We start from the raw sequence: 11,931 nt of genomic DNA, 5'->3' as shown, positions 1-11,931 counted from the left end.
CTTAGTTGCTACGGTGAGACTAGCGTTAGCCGAGGTAATTCTGTGGTTGACATGTAGCCGCGGCTATCGCGACAACATCTAACTAGTTTAAAGTCCGTGTAAAGTCAAAATAAATATGTGTTTTGAGTTTGTCAGACTAAAGAAGAAAGTGTTATTGACCACCCAGACAAATTTGAATGATTAAAAATAATGATAAGTTCATGAAATTAGGTGTTGAAATGGTTGAAATGCTTTTTACATATTGTTGAGAAATACATTTATGACCTATTTATTTAATGTGTTTCAAAGAAAATGACTGAATTCACTTTACACAGTCTTTAAATTCTATTTTTCATAACCTGTGCTGTACTTATCTCATTGTTATAATACCGGTAATAATACGATAAGTACAGTGCAGCTAGTGGCGACTTCGTTCCACGTTAAGGGGGTCTCACACCGGACGAGAACCTCCGCGTCGCGTCTAGGACAACTCGAGGTATCGCACCGGACGCGCACTTTCTCAGTTTATGGCCAGCAATATTGTTATGTTTAAGGACATTATGAAATTAAGATAATGTCTGTACTATGTTCTGATTGTCCTGTACAATTAAATACAATCGTTGCTATACAACCGCCGGTGTGTGTACACTCATAGAGAATAATGTGTTTGAATTTTAAAGACGTGGCACGAAGCGCAGCACCGCTAAGTCCGGTGTGCGACCCCCTTCAGTTTATGGCCGTGCAGCGCCACATCTTTAAAATTCGAACACATGAACCTAAGGGGTTCACAATTGTCTCGACTTATTAACAATACTCATGTTGTCTTGTTTTCTGTCTTTTAGTTGAAGACATAGATGAGGAGGCATTTCTTCTCTTAGATGAGGACACTATATGGCAAGGGTCCTGGGATTCCTTTCCTTTTGGTCACATTTGTCTGTATGTTGAGACACAAATATCTGTTCATTTACATATTTCTATACAGTCTTTCTATACAGTTTTATTTTCCACACATAGACTGATACCTAGAATATTGTTAACCTACAGATGCCAAAGGGGAACTAGTTCTAACACTGCTACCCACCATGGTGCCACAGGCCATCTATAGGGTTGGGAAGAAGACTATCCGGCACTCCACTGAAGAGTCCCGGACAGCGTTCATACACCAAATGCCTGTAAGTACAATGGACCAGTTTCTCTGCACCACTCTGAGAGAATTTTCTTAATTCTAACTATACTGTACAGGTGAAAGAAGGCAATCCAAGTGACATGTTTCATGTGAAAGCTAAAGGGTGAATCCTGATTTTAAAAAACAACAACTCCAAGGTTCCTCACAGTTGTATTTCAGTTTTGGGTGATGCCATCCAAGGTAGCAATATGACTAGTTTTATTACTCAGTGGTTCTCAACCCACATTTTCTTGTACACATTCATGACCCACTCAAAATGAACACACCAATTAAGAACCACAGCTCATTTGGCTTCCTTGTACAGTTAGTATCAGCATTATAACAAACTGGTAGTCTATTATCTTGCTTACAATTCACCTTCTACACAATATTCACTTTATTTTATCTATCTTTCTGTCTGTCTGTTTTAGGTTGGAACAAATATGGTGGAATACCTCAAGCAATTGAAGCCATTCCCCTCTGTCCTGGCGCTGGGAGATCCCCAGCATTTGTCTCTCAGGCATTTGTGATATTAGCTGGTCAGGCACTCCCTCAGAGCACACTGCTTGGGGCAGTTGACGTGTGCTTCAAGGCATTTTATGCTCTTGATATCAACCACCCCAATCAGTGTGCTTCCGCATGGGAGTTTCTGCAGCAAGTTGTGTATCAGATTGAGGAATCTGAATCAAAACCAGTCAAATTTCTTAAGACTGCCTTGCTTAATTGCAGAACTGTTTAATTGTGTTAAGCTGCAGTAAATGACACAACCAATGTTTGAAGACTTTAAGCCTCAAGTCCTGTCCAGTTATTGAATGTTGTCGATGTTTGAGAGAGAATGTTTGGGAGTTGTTAATTTTTCTATTTTTCTTTCTAATTTCTAATTGTTAATACAGTGTGACCTAAAATAAATAGGAAAATAAATATGTCCAAGTGTGTGTTTTTTTATATATAATTTAATTTAATTTAATTTAATGCAATAAAAATGTAAAAGTGCTTGAAGTGTGTAATATAATGTAAAACAAAGTTTTATTTTCTTAAATAAGGCATACTGGCATAGTAACCCAAGTTAGGTTATTTTTGACCCAACTCCTGGGTTAAAAGAGGATCAACAAATTTTTGGGTTATTTCAACCCAGATATTGGGGTTGTTCTTTTGACCCAGAAGTTGGGTTATATTAACTTCAATGTTTGGGTTTTTTTAACCCAACATTTGTGTCAGGTATTTAACCCAGAAGTTGGGTCAAAAAGAATAACCCAATTTTCTAGGTTGAAATAACCGTTCGTTTTAGTCCTTAAAAAGCGATTTCTGTAAAAGAAAACATCTCCATTTGCTTTGAACTTTGAGCGTTGTAACTTTGCAGATGTTGTTTATGCTCAAACAGCAAGATTACACACTAACTAAAGTTAGAAAAGTGAAATCATAATCAATTTTCATAATCATAACCCCTTTAAAAAGTTTTTCTCCCTGCAGGTGAAAGCCTCTCTTGGAATGAATGTGTTCAGCGCCATAACTTCATGAATAACCAATGGTATATAACACTGAACTAAACACAATTCACCCAAAACAAACACAGATACACCCTGAAAATGCTATTATGGTCTTTTTATGGTCTTTTTGAAGTGTAAAAGCTCCACTTATCATTCATTGTGATTAGAAGTAGTCGGCAAAATATCCTTTTATTTAAAATCATGCAGTTTTTAAAATGAATAGAGGGTGAGTAAATGATGACACAATTTAAATTTTGTAAACCCTGATCATCAGAATGATAGATTATTGTGTAATGCAATGTCATTTTTAGAAACTTACTTAATATAATTGCCAGGATGTTATTTGTCGAACTGCTCTCATATATGATATGCTGAATGTGTCTTTTTAGAGATATGGTTGGGGGATCTTAGTTCATCATCTCCATCTGGATCTCAGTATTTGCCTGCAAAGCCACCAGCAACAGACACTCTACAGTGGTTAATGTGGCACTAATGATTTAGTGGTGATGATGTAATGTCTATAACCAGGGTCTCAGTCAGTTTTCAGTCAAATCACGTGCTGCGTTTCAGAAACGGCAGAAGCTGTCCGACTTCGCAGACTGTTGCTGACAGTTGTGCACAAGGGAACCAGTGTAACCCATAGAGGACAAAAAGAGAAATGGAGAGCTAATAATAGACATTCCACAAAATAATAAATAACATGTTATCAGTGGCTGTATGTACATTCTGTTTATCATCACAATCTAATTGTTATTTTCTTTATTTAGCCATTATGTTTGGCTCAGTTTCTCATCACAGTTTGTTGAATGTGTTGAATGTTTCATTCCAAAATACACAATTTTTGTTTAGTTTATGGCTAGGGTTCATCATTGTGCCAAATTTAATTTAATTTAGAATGTTTAATTCAGACATTATATTTTGCACAGTGCTTTATTCTTGCACGCCCAGTTGTGCATTTTTTGAATAATGCACTATTTTCTTTTACGATTTCATGGAAATGTTCCAGTGCATTTAATTAAAAGATGTTAGACCCAATCACTGCAGTTGTGTTATGTTGTAGATCTTGCAGGGTGACATGTCAGTGAGGACTGAACATGTTTTTCACTTTAAAATAATGGTCCACATCACTAGTAGGTCCTGCGGGATGACAAGGTAACGATTGAGTAATAAGTGAGAGGTTGACATGTTTTCACGAGTAATATAATAAGTTATTTAATTTTATATTTGACACATACTGTACAGGCATACATTTCTGTGAGGCATTACTGATATTCTAACAAACGTTGTAATCTGGAAGATGTGGTTTTGTGTTTAACGCAACATAAATGCAGCCAATGTCTTCATTAAGGATGCAAATTGTTTTGACAAGAGAACATCAATATTTATATTCATATCCTGAAGAGGCTATTGTAACTTAAAGCTAGGTCTTTGGAGTCTGAGACATTGAACTGATACTCAATACGCTGATTTCACGCAGCCGCCATTTTGAAATCGAAAGCGAGGCTCCGGTGGGAAAAACCCCGGAAGTAAAGATAAACAACAATGCCTTTGGACTACCAACCTGAAGCTGCTGCCGCGATTTACACTTTTGGATGTTAATATCCAATATAGGATATGTATATAGTTCATTCCTGCTTCTTTTTTTACTTTCTGAATTATATAAAAAAAAAAAAAAAAAATTATAAATGAATTTCACTGTATATAGTCTAAAGTATGAAAGAAATGTATGTACAGTTTTAGAATTGACATAACATCATTAAACACAACAATACGCCATCGCATTCACGACTCTCCTGTGATTAAAGGCGACACTTCCGGTTTTCTTCCCACCGGAGCCTCGCTTTCGATTTGAAAATGGCGGCTGCGTGAAATCAGCGTATAGAGCTCATAATAGTGAACTAATCCAATCAAGAGAGTGTCAGCATCACTTCCTAATTATTGAAACTTTTAAACAAATTATCATTATTAGTATTATTCAATGTTTTAGTTTGAAATAAACAGAGAACATACATCCATCCTTTGGTAGGAGTTGTAGTCACAATCTCAACCTGTAGCTGACGTATTTGGGGGATATAATATTCATAAACTGGTTTCCACAAAGAACCCATTTGAGAAACAAGCTTCTGAAATGTTATGACCATGTTAAGAGTAAAAAGATTGCTCACTTTTTAGACATGTTACTTTTGTGATTAGCAATTAATTGGTTATTCTTTATTAAATGGTCATAGTTCACCAGTAGTTCTCAATGAGGATATATTTATTTTGTAATAATCAAATACCTAATAAGGATCTACCTTTGTACTAAATCTTCTATTACTTACTGCTTAGTTAATCTTGCTTCCATATTAGTTAATAGTTTTAACTTAGGTGTTAATGTACTTCTTGTTAGTTACCAAAAGAAGTTTATTCTAGTTAATTGTTGAAATGTAGTTATGCTACAAAGAAAAGAACTAATTTGCAAAAACCAGCATGTTTCATTGTAAACTACAGTAAATGTTTCCATCTAAACTGTTGAAGTGGGTGATAGGCGTTCCTCCTATTATTCATCACTGTATAGCCTACAACAGTATTTATGGTGTGTGGATCTTGTTAATCTCTTGTGTACTAATATATATATTGTCTGTTACTTCCAGGGATACTGAGTCACAATGAGGAGATCCAACCCTTTAAAGGTTGCAATAATATCACGTAAAAAAAAAAAAAAAAACACACATCTGTAACAAAAAAGCAAGAATATTTGCTTTTGAATATTTGCACACACACACACACACACACACACAGTTCTGTTCTAGGTCAGGGATACCAGCATACTAATTGATGTACAGGTAATTTGAGAAATGAAGTATATCAAACTACTTGATGTAACAAAGACTTGCACTTTCTTTCTTTTATTTTGCTTTCAACTAAAAATGAAAGGTTTCAGTTTAATGACCAAGAAGCTGTCCCGGTTCATGACATTGGGAAATGTTTGAGGTCAACTGATTCTCTGCATCCGGTTTCAGTTTCTGCAAAAACACCTGCATCTACTGAGAAATGCTCCTCTAAACAAAGAAAATGGTTTTGGCTTGGTAAGTGATGAATGTAAAGGAAAAATAAAGCAACCACAATGGTGAACTGCCTGGCACCTCACTGGTGTGAAACTAGGCCATTACGTTTGTATATAAAAATGCAGAATGTTTTCTGTTTCTATGTTAAGGGGTTGTTTTAGGGTTAGGGAATGGAATATGCGGTTCATACAGTACAAAAACCATTGTCTATGGAAAGTCTACATAATGAGTTTGTGTGTATGTGTGTGTGTGTTTGTTTTGAACACAGACACGTCTGCTGGTGCTTTTAATGATGCTTTATTAACATCGTTAACAAGTTCAGGAGGAGCACGTTTCGTTAATCAACTCAATTGACGAATTAAGAGGTCTATATCCAGCAGACTTACCTCTGTTCATTGACAGTTTATCCCTCCTCCTCCACATCTCCTCACTTCTACTATTCCTCTCACAGCCTGGGATGGGGGGAGTTCTCCAAATCCCGAGCTCTGAGCCCAACCCTCGGACTCCGGATATGCATAACCTTTAGTCCATCTGATTATATATACGTGTGAACTCGTGAAATCAGCCTGGGATGGAGGGAGTTCTCTGGGATCAGGACAAATCCCTCGGACTCCAGATATGCATAACCTTTAGTCTGATGTACATATGAACTCATGAAATGACAGATATGGCCATGATTTACGCCACTTTAATTTTTTTTATTCATATGTAAAAATGAATTTTAGGAGGAAAGGCATGAACATAATAAAGTATAAAGCCAGTTCATATGCAGCAAGCTCCTCCTCAGCGGTTCTTCACTGTTCACACACACAAAGATACGCCATAAGAGCGAGCAGACAACCACATCAACTACTCATTTCATTTCAGGTAAAATATTTCAAGCATCAAGTAACATTTTTAAAGTTTATTATTATTATTATTATTATTATTATTATTTACATTAAAATGCCTATAATTATTTACACACTTTGATACATCATTTAAACTATCTATCTTTTTTACTTTTGTGATCGTTCACTCCAGTGATTGTTTTAATTGTTGCTCATTCATTAATATACTTTTGGCTAATAAAATTTCATTTAAAAGTTTTGGGATTTGTTTGGTTATTAGGCTTCAGAAAATACAATCATGCAAAATATTTGCGAACAATGTCAATTTTATTCTCTGATTTTTCAGAAGAGAGAAGAAACTCCAAAGGCTTTCTTACTAAAACTGCATTTATCTTAACTGTTTATCTCAGAAAAACAAATGATTATGAAATGAGTATATATTAGAGTATTATAAGAGTTATTATAAGAGTCCTTTTTACTTTTACTTTTGTATTACATTGTAAGCTAATGTAAGCATTAGTAATTTTCTTGTTATATAGTATCAGTTTGTCACTCTGGACAAGGGCATTGGCAAATGCGTTAAGTATAAGATAACACTTTATTTTTGATTGTCCACTTTAGACATTCTACAAACTACAACTAACTTTAAAACTACTTGTAAACTAACGCTCTGTCAGCTTAATATCTGCTGATTATTGTGATGGTCATTATAGTCTACTGACTATAAGCAACTTTGCAACTACATGTCAACTTTAACCCTATTCGGACAGGATTTGTTTTTAAAGGGTAGATGGAGTCATGTAATTTTACCACATTTACCACATATTAATGGCCAGTTCACACAGGATAAGAAATCTCAGTAAAACCAGCAGAAGTGGGAGAGGAACTCGATTTACACACCGCCGACACTCCTGTCGTCATGTGTGTATTAGGTTGCTTAAGGAATGGAAAAATAAATAAATAAATATATATATATATATATATATATATATACATTAGTGCTGTCAAATGATTAAAGTATTTAATCGCGAATAATTGCATTAATGTCATAGTAAACTCACATTTTTATCTATTCTAAATGTCTCTTGATATTTTTTTCTCATTTTAATGCTCTTATCAACATGGAAAAGTGGATCGGCTTGCTTTGTGCAAATGTTTTTTTTTTTTATTGAAAACAACATTGGCATATACTGTAGTGTTCAGTTTCACACTAACATTCTCACTCGGAGCAAATAATCGCATCAGAGAATTCGCATTCGCGTCAAGTGGTGTTTCAGGCTGGACGTGCTGCGATGATCACTCAGTTCACAGCGACAAAACACACAGATCACTTTGGTCTTGTCAATGGAACTTGGAAAGTAAACTTTCCATTCAGAATCTTATTGGCATCCAATTCGGCGTCTCGCGCTCGTCATCCACTCAAACGTAACGTTAGCCTTCTACTCTTTGGCCGGCTCGCAAGCCCAAACAAGTGTGTGCCTGTTGTTTTGTGTCCGGTCTAGCTCCGGTGTGGTGTTGTAGTTTTTCTAACGTTACTAGTTGTTGCAACAGCATGTGAAAAAAATGACAAAGTTTGCTAGGTCAAAAAGAACATAATCTCGCAATAAAAAAATTGAAGCTGTTAAAACGGGTTTGCGTTAACGCCGTTAATAACGCGTTTAACTGACGCGTTTAACATAATAGTCATTATGTTGGTAATAGGCACTTACCTAAAGCTAAAAGAAGTTTTGTGCCTCTAAAAAGTGCGTTCGACCTTCTTTGTGATCTGAATGGTGTGTGTAAAACACTTGAGTTTTGCCACAGGCTCGTCCTTCTAGAACGCATCCATACTTGTAAAAACTCGGAAAACTACTTTTAAACATGAAATGCCTGAATATTTACGTATTTACAGCAGGTCTGTAATTAGTATTATCTAAAGTCATTAATGTCCGGACCTTTTTATAGAAGGTAAAAGTCGCCGTAATCTTTACTGACATTGTCTGTAATGATCACTGAGATGCACATTCAGACGGGACTAAAATCACTGAAAGGCTCTAGTAATAATTACTTTACCCCACCTCTCCATGTTAAACTAGTCCCGTCAGGCTTACTAACCGTCTACTACAATCTACTAATACTCTAATGAGAGTTAGTTGACATGTAGTTGCAAAGTTACTGATGGTTAGTAGAGTGCCTAAAGCAGACCACAGAAATAAAGTGTGACTAAAAATAAATACTGTACTGTACATGAAAAGCAGAAAGAAGCTATCTTAAGTGAGTTGCTATCTTAATTACAGGTGAACACTTTGCCTAGAATGGAAACCAGCAAGGTCATCTCAACGGACAAAGCAACAGTTGTCATCCAAGTAAATCCACAGGTTATTTGTGATGATGGACAGGAGGCCAGAGGAGCATATCACAATACGGCTCTCACTGAATTTTTCAAAGCACAACCAAAGGCACTGGGGGTAATGCATTCAATGATGAATTATAAGTATGCATGATTTTGGGAATATTTTTAGTATCTCATTTTCTTCTGTGATCAAATGAACATCACACAATGAAATGCCATCTTGCAAAAATATAAACACTTGACCCATATCTGCCCTCTCTAGGCTGTCCAGATAATGACTGGAGTGATGGTTTTCTTATTTGGTATTGTACGCACCACCAGCGTCCTCTATAACTATTACACAGCTTTTTCTGTCATAAGTGGAGTAACCTACTGGGGATCTTTCGTTGTAAGTTCTCCTTTAATGGTTTTGCTTTATTGCCTCTGATTTGAATTTCCAGAATGAACTGTGAAATGTCCTGTTTGTCTCTCAGTACATCAGTGCTGGAGCTCTGTCTGTTGCTGCGCAGAATAAACTTCATCTCTGTGTGGTATGTACATACAGTATGCTGTGCTGAAATCTGTTGCTCATAACTCTTCTTTTGTCACATTGTTTCTACTGTATACATATGCTATCATTCATGAGTTGTTGTGCGAGCACAAAGTGTTTTCAGTCGTCTTGTTCTTTAAGTAAAGACTTAGGGTAAAGAGTAGGGTAAAATGGGGCTACGAGGTAAAAGGCCTGTGTGATTTTATTTTCATCCCTAAACACTAAATAACAAAACTCTACACAGCATGTTTCTATATCTACCTTTCTCTTGCTTCATTTATAGGTTTTTATTTATTTATTTAATTTATGAAAACTTAGCTTTCTTAGCCCATGGGTAACACTTTACTTGAAGGGGTGTGCATAAGACTGACATGACACATGTCATGAATATGAAGGAGGTTTTATGCATGTTTATGACAACTGTCATTAAGTGTCATTCGCTCAATTATGACATTTTTAATGCAAATATGACATTGTTTGAGATATCTTTGTCATGACAACTTGACATTACCAATACATCATAACCTGTCATAAATGTGTCAAAAACATGACATAGCAGATTAATTGTCAAACTTAAGAAACCACTTAGCTTTATGGGTTAACATAACATTAACTTGTCCTGTGGTTAGTTTTGACATTGGCTGTCATGAGGCCATTACAACATTTGACAATGACAAATTCAATTAGCACCACTGTAGCTGAGGTCAAGAAATATATTCATGACAGTTGAAATGGCCTCATGACAGCCAGTGTCAAAACTAACCACAAGACAGTTTAATGTAATGTTAACCCATTAATATATACCAATTAATCTGCTATTTAATGTTTATGACACATTTATGACAGGTTATGATGTATTGGTAATGTCAAGTTGTCATGACAAAGACATCTCAAACAATGTCATATTTGCATTAAAAATGTCATAAAACCTCCTTCATATTCATGACATGTGCCATGTCAGTTTTATGCACACCCCTTCAAGTAAAGTGTTACCAAACATTCATCCTATAAAGATGTGGAAAGGACTCATTATCCATTTACATATTAAAAAAGTTAGTTCAGGACATTTTATAAGTGTACACCATTACTATTTCGCCTTTCACATGTCAGATTCTCTTCCTGCAGGTGAAAGCTTCTCTGATAATGAATGTGATCAGTGCCATAACTGCAGGACTCGCCATTCTTCTGGTGTCAATAGAAATAGGATTGGTTTCTGATGAAATTTGCAATGATGTTTATGATAGTTCTCCTCGCATCTGCTTCGATCTTAAGGTATTAAATGTACAGTGTGCAATACTATATTAATATTATATGAATGATGACATGATGACACTGAATGATGACATCTAAAAAATCTCTCTCTATATATATCTATATATATATATATGAATTCACTCAATATAATTGATGGGATATTATTTGTGAAACAACTTTCATATGATCATGTTGAATATGTTTTAGAGATATGATCTGGGGGTCAATGGCATATTGCTGGTGTTCTCCATCCTTCAGTTCATCATCTCCATCTGGATCTCAGCATTTGCCTGCAAAGCCACCAGCAACAGAGACTCTACAGTGGTTAATGTGACACTAAACCAGGTAATGATTTCAAATAATGCTTCATTGTAAACTACATCCTCTTTCCTATTGCTAGATTGTTGAAGTGGGTTAGAGTAGGGTTTTCCACTTCATTAATTTAATGATGATGTCTTGGTTACAGTTTCATTTCCATGGACTTTTAGTTTGTATGTTCCTGATTTTTTTAATTCCCGTTTCCTAGTCTAAACTATGGTTACTACGGTGTCTTGTTTAGTTCTCGTTATCTTGAGTGTATTTAAGCCCTCAGTTTCATTCACCTCTTTGTCTGTAGTGTGAAGCTGTCACGGTTATGATTGCCTGTTGGATTACTGTTTTTGTTTTGTTTAATAAAGTAAAAAGCTGCAGATCCTTGTCCTTGCTTGACATGATGTGACAGTAGTCAGTCTGTGTGGCGCGTGGATCTCAATGGTAAAATTAAAACTGATATTAAGTTTTGTCTGTTACTTTCCAGGGATACTGAGTCACAGTGAGGAGATCCAGGAATTACAATATCAAGTGTAAGAAGATGAGATCAAACCCCCTGCAATAAAACAATAAAACTCAGTTTATTGAACTTCTTCTCTCTTTATATAAAACTTCTCTCCTCACCCATCTGTGCACCCCGCCCTCTCCAGCAGGGCATTAGAATCAAATTGAAACTATATTAAGTGAACTTCACAGAAGCGCTGTAAAGACCTACACACAGTATACGTTCGCCCACCCGTTGGATTCTGTCCTTGGGTCCTTTCAGCTGTTACAGGAACTCAACTGAAAAAAAGAGAATTGAGAATTGAAAGAACATCAAATAATGTGTATACATCAAATGTTTGTAGGTTTTTAACCCATAATAATAATAATAATTACAATAAAGACATAATTTTTAACTGTTTAGCCAAGTAATACCCAGGTTCCATGAACAAGAAGTTGTCCCTGTGCATGAAAAGAAAACTTCATTAAAGTTTGTGGTCAATTCATCTTCTGAGT

The 11,931-nt window shown here is 35.8% G+C and overlaps 1 protein-coding gene across 1 annotated transcript; it reads left to right on the top strand.

Moving 5' to 3' along the window:
- The first annotated feature begins 6,503 nt into the window (after nucleotides 1-6,503).
- Nucleotides 6,504-11,922, top strand: LOC307164535 (membrane-spanning 4-domains subfamily A member 4A-like). The gene is made up of 7 exons (XM_079881469.1): nucleotides 6,504-6,545; nucleotides 8,785-8,955; nucleotides 9,103-9,228; nucleotides 9,314-9,370; nucleotides 10,495-10,641; nucleotides 10,831-10,968; nucleotides 11,420-11,922. Exons 2-7 carry the CDS (start codon nucleotides 8,803-8,805, stop codon nucleotides 11,426-11,428), a joined length of 630 nt encoding a protein of 209 aa, XP_079737595.1. The 5' UTR covers nucleotides 6,504-6,545; nucleotides 8,785-8,802; the 3' UTR covers nucleotides 11,429-11,922.
- Nucleotides 11,923-11,931: the final 9 nt, after the last annotated feature.

This window comes from Squalius cephalus, assembly GCF_949319135.1.
Source record: "Squalius cephalus genome assembly, chromosome: 9".
NCBI lineage: Eukaryota > Metazoa > Chordata > Actinopteri > Cypriniformes > Leuciscidae > Squalius > Squalius cephalus.
The sequence above is the reverse complement of the archived record's forward strand: the minus strand, read 5'-3'. Positions and strand labels throughout refer to the sequence as shown.